This window comes from Penaeus monodon, chromosome 25 (genome assembly GCF_015228065.2).
Source record: "Penaeus monodon isolate SGIC_2016 chromosome 25, NSTDA_Pmon_1, whole genome shotgun sequence".
In the NCBI taxonomy this organism is placed as follows: domain Eukaryota; kingdom Metazoa; phylum Arthropoda; class Malacostraca; order Decapoda; family Penaeidae; genus Penaeus; species Penaeus monodon.
In genome coordinates this window covers 32,334,258-32,335,922 of record NC_051410.1, presented here as the reverse complement: position 1 = coordinate 32,335,922, position 1,665 = coordinate 32,334,258, and the positions used below count along the sequence as shown (strand labels likewise).

Sequence of the window (1,665 nt, the reverse complement as noted above, 5' to 3'; positions counted from 1 at the left end):
TAGCCTCGCCAACCTCTCCCATCAGGTGGGTCCCCGCTCGCCCTTGCAGCTTTGTCTTCTATATAATGCATAGGCAGTAAAAGCTAGCCGTAAGTGAATCTCTCCTTATCTCTGTAGACATTATCGTGAACCGTTGTGTATCTCGCCTACTTTGTGTCTTTCATCTGAACACTGTAAAGCAAGGTTTCATGGTAGTTCACCATATCTTCTGTTAAATAGTATTTTCTGACAGATATTTTCTCGAAATTGTGTATCTTGATGCATTGGTATCTATGACGGCTCTTTGGTTTGTTTAAATTAATATTCCCAGGCCTTTACCCCTATGCATCAGGTTTAGATGGCTGACATGTTTCATGCACTCCATCGCATGATTTACTGTTTGCTTTTAAAATACCACAGCACTTCATATCATTACTCAATTGATATTACTCCGCCGACTTACGCATTTTCCCCCGGCGTCCCACAGGTGGTGGTGGTGAGGGACGCCCAGTACCGAATACGGCGCATGCGCACGTACCGGCAGGAGCCATTGTCGCCGTGCCGTGAGATATGTCCTTCTGTGTGACGCCTGACCTTCTCCTTCCGCGTCACCCTGTAGGACCGAGCACCCCCTCTCCTTCTCCTGTACTCCGGGCGTCGTGATGTGACGAGACCGAGTCACTTGCTCCTTATAAAAAAAGAAGCCTGCATTGCGCAGTGCCATCATGTGTGTATGTCACGTGGTCCGCTGTTGTTCCTTTGCTGTGTGACTCCATGCACTGTGGCATATGACAATGTATTTACACCTGCTCTGTGTGCTGTCATCAAGTGTCACGCGGTCATTACCTGCACCTGCCATAAGAGATATTAAGGAACGTGTTATGTGATGGCCAGCTATATGGACCGTGTGTGAGATTTCATGTTTTAACCTCATCAACTTTGCTGCAGTAAAGTGTGATGACATCGTAAGTGCACGATACATGTTGAACAGATGTGCATACGTTATCAGGATCCATTACGGTCTCTCGGAATTTAAGGCTTGAAGTCACGTGATGGTGTTAAGAGTGTGTGACAGCGGAAAAGGAGGCCAGAATGAGTGCACGTTCGTAAACTGCACTGAATAGAGGCACGTTATAGGGTAAAGTATGTGGAAAGAAGTACACTATTTTCTCCGAATCATATAACGGTTGAAAAAAACGATGTATCGACTTAACAAAAAGAAAAACAAGTTCTGCAAAGTTGATGTTCACAGCAAACTAATGACAATTCACTTCAAACACTACAAGTTTTTTTTTACTGCAGCATCTCTTAGAAATCCCGAGAAACGTCCCTGTGTATCTCAAAGGGAGGAGAGGCTCACATTTTCAAAACATATCTACTGTAATAACAGTTATGATTCCCCCAAAAAACAAAAAACAAATACATAATTTATGACTTTTAGATTTTTTGTATAAGTAATGTACTAAATGTCAGACCCATAGGTAACAGAAGTGCAGCAAGTAGACGTATTCATTTGTTTTTTTGACATACAAATGACTCATATGGAATTCCCTACCTGGCTGCACCCCAATACTTGCTTCTTGATATGAGTTGTGTACCTTAGATATAAAGTGTTTATTCGTAGTGTACTTTGTGATTAACCAGACTATTATGAATTAATATGATGTTGAGTGGATAACTATAGTT

At 42.3% G+C, this 1,665-nt stretch overlaps 1 protein-coding gene across 1 annotated transcript in view; it reads left to right on the top strand.

Moving 5' to 3' along the window:
- Nucleotides 1-1,399, top strand: part of LOC119589151 (zwei Ig domain protein zig-8-like) — a gene marked incomplete at its 5' end in the record, with an annotated part of 79,650 nt that extends 78,251 nt beyond the window's left edge. The window contains 2 exon segments of the mRNA XM_037937726.1: nucleotides 6-25; nucleotides 467-1,399. Of these exon segments, the coding sequence (XP_037793654.1) occupies nucleotides 6-25; nucleotides 467-565 (119 nt within the window).
- Nucleotides 1,400-1,665: the final 266 nt, after the last annotated feature.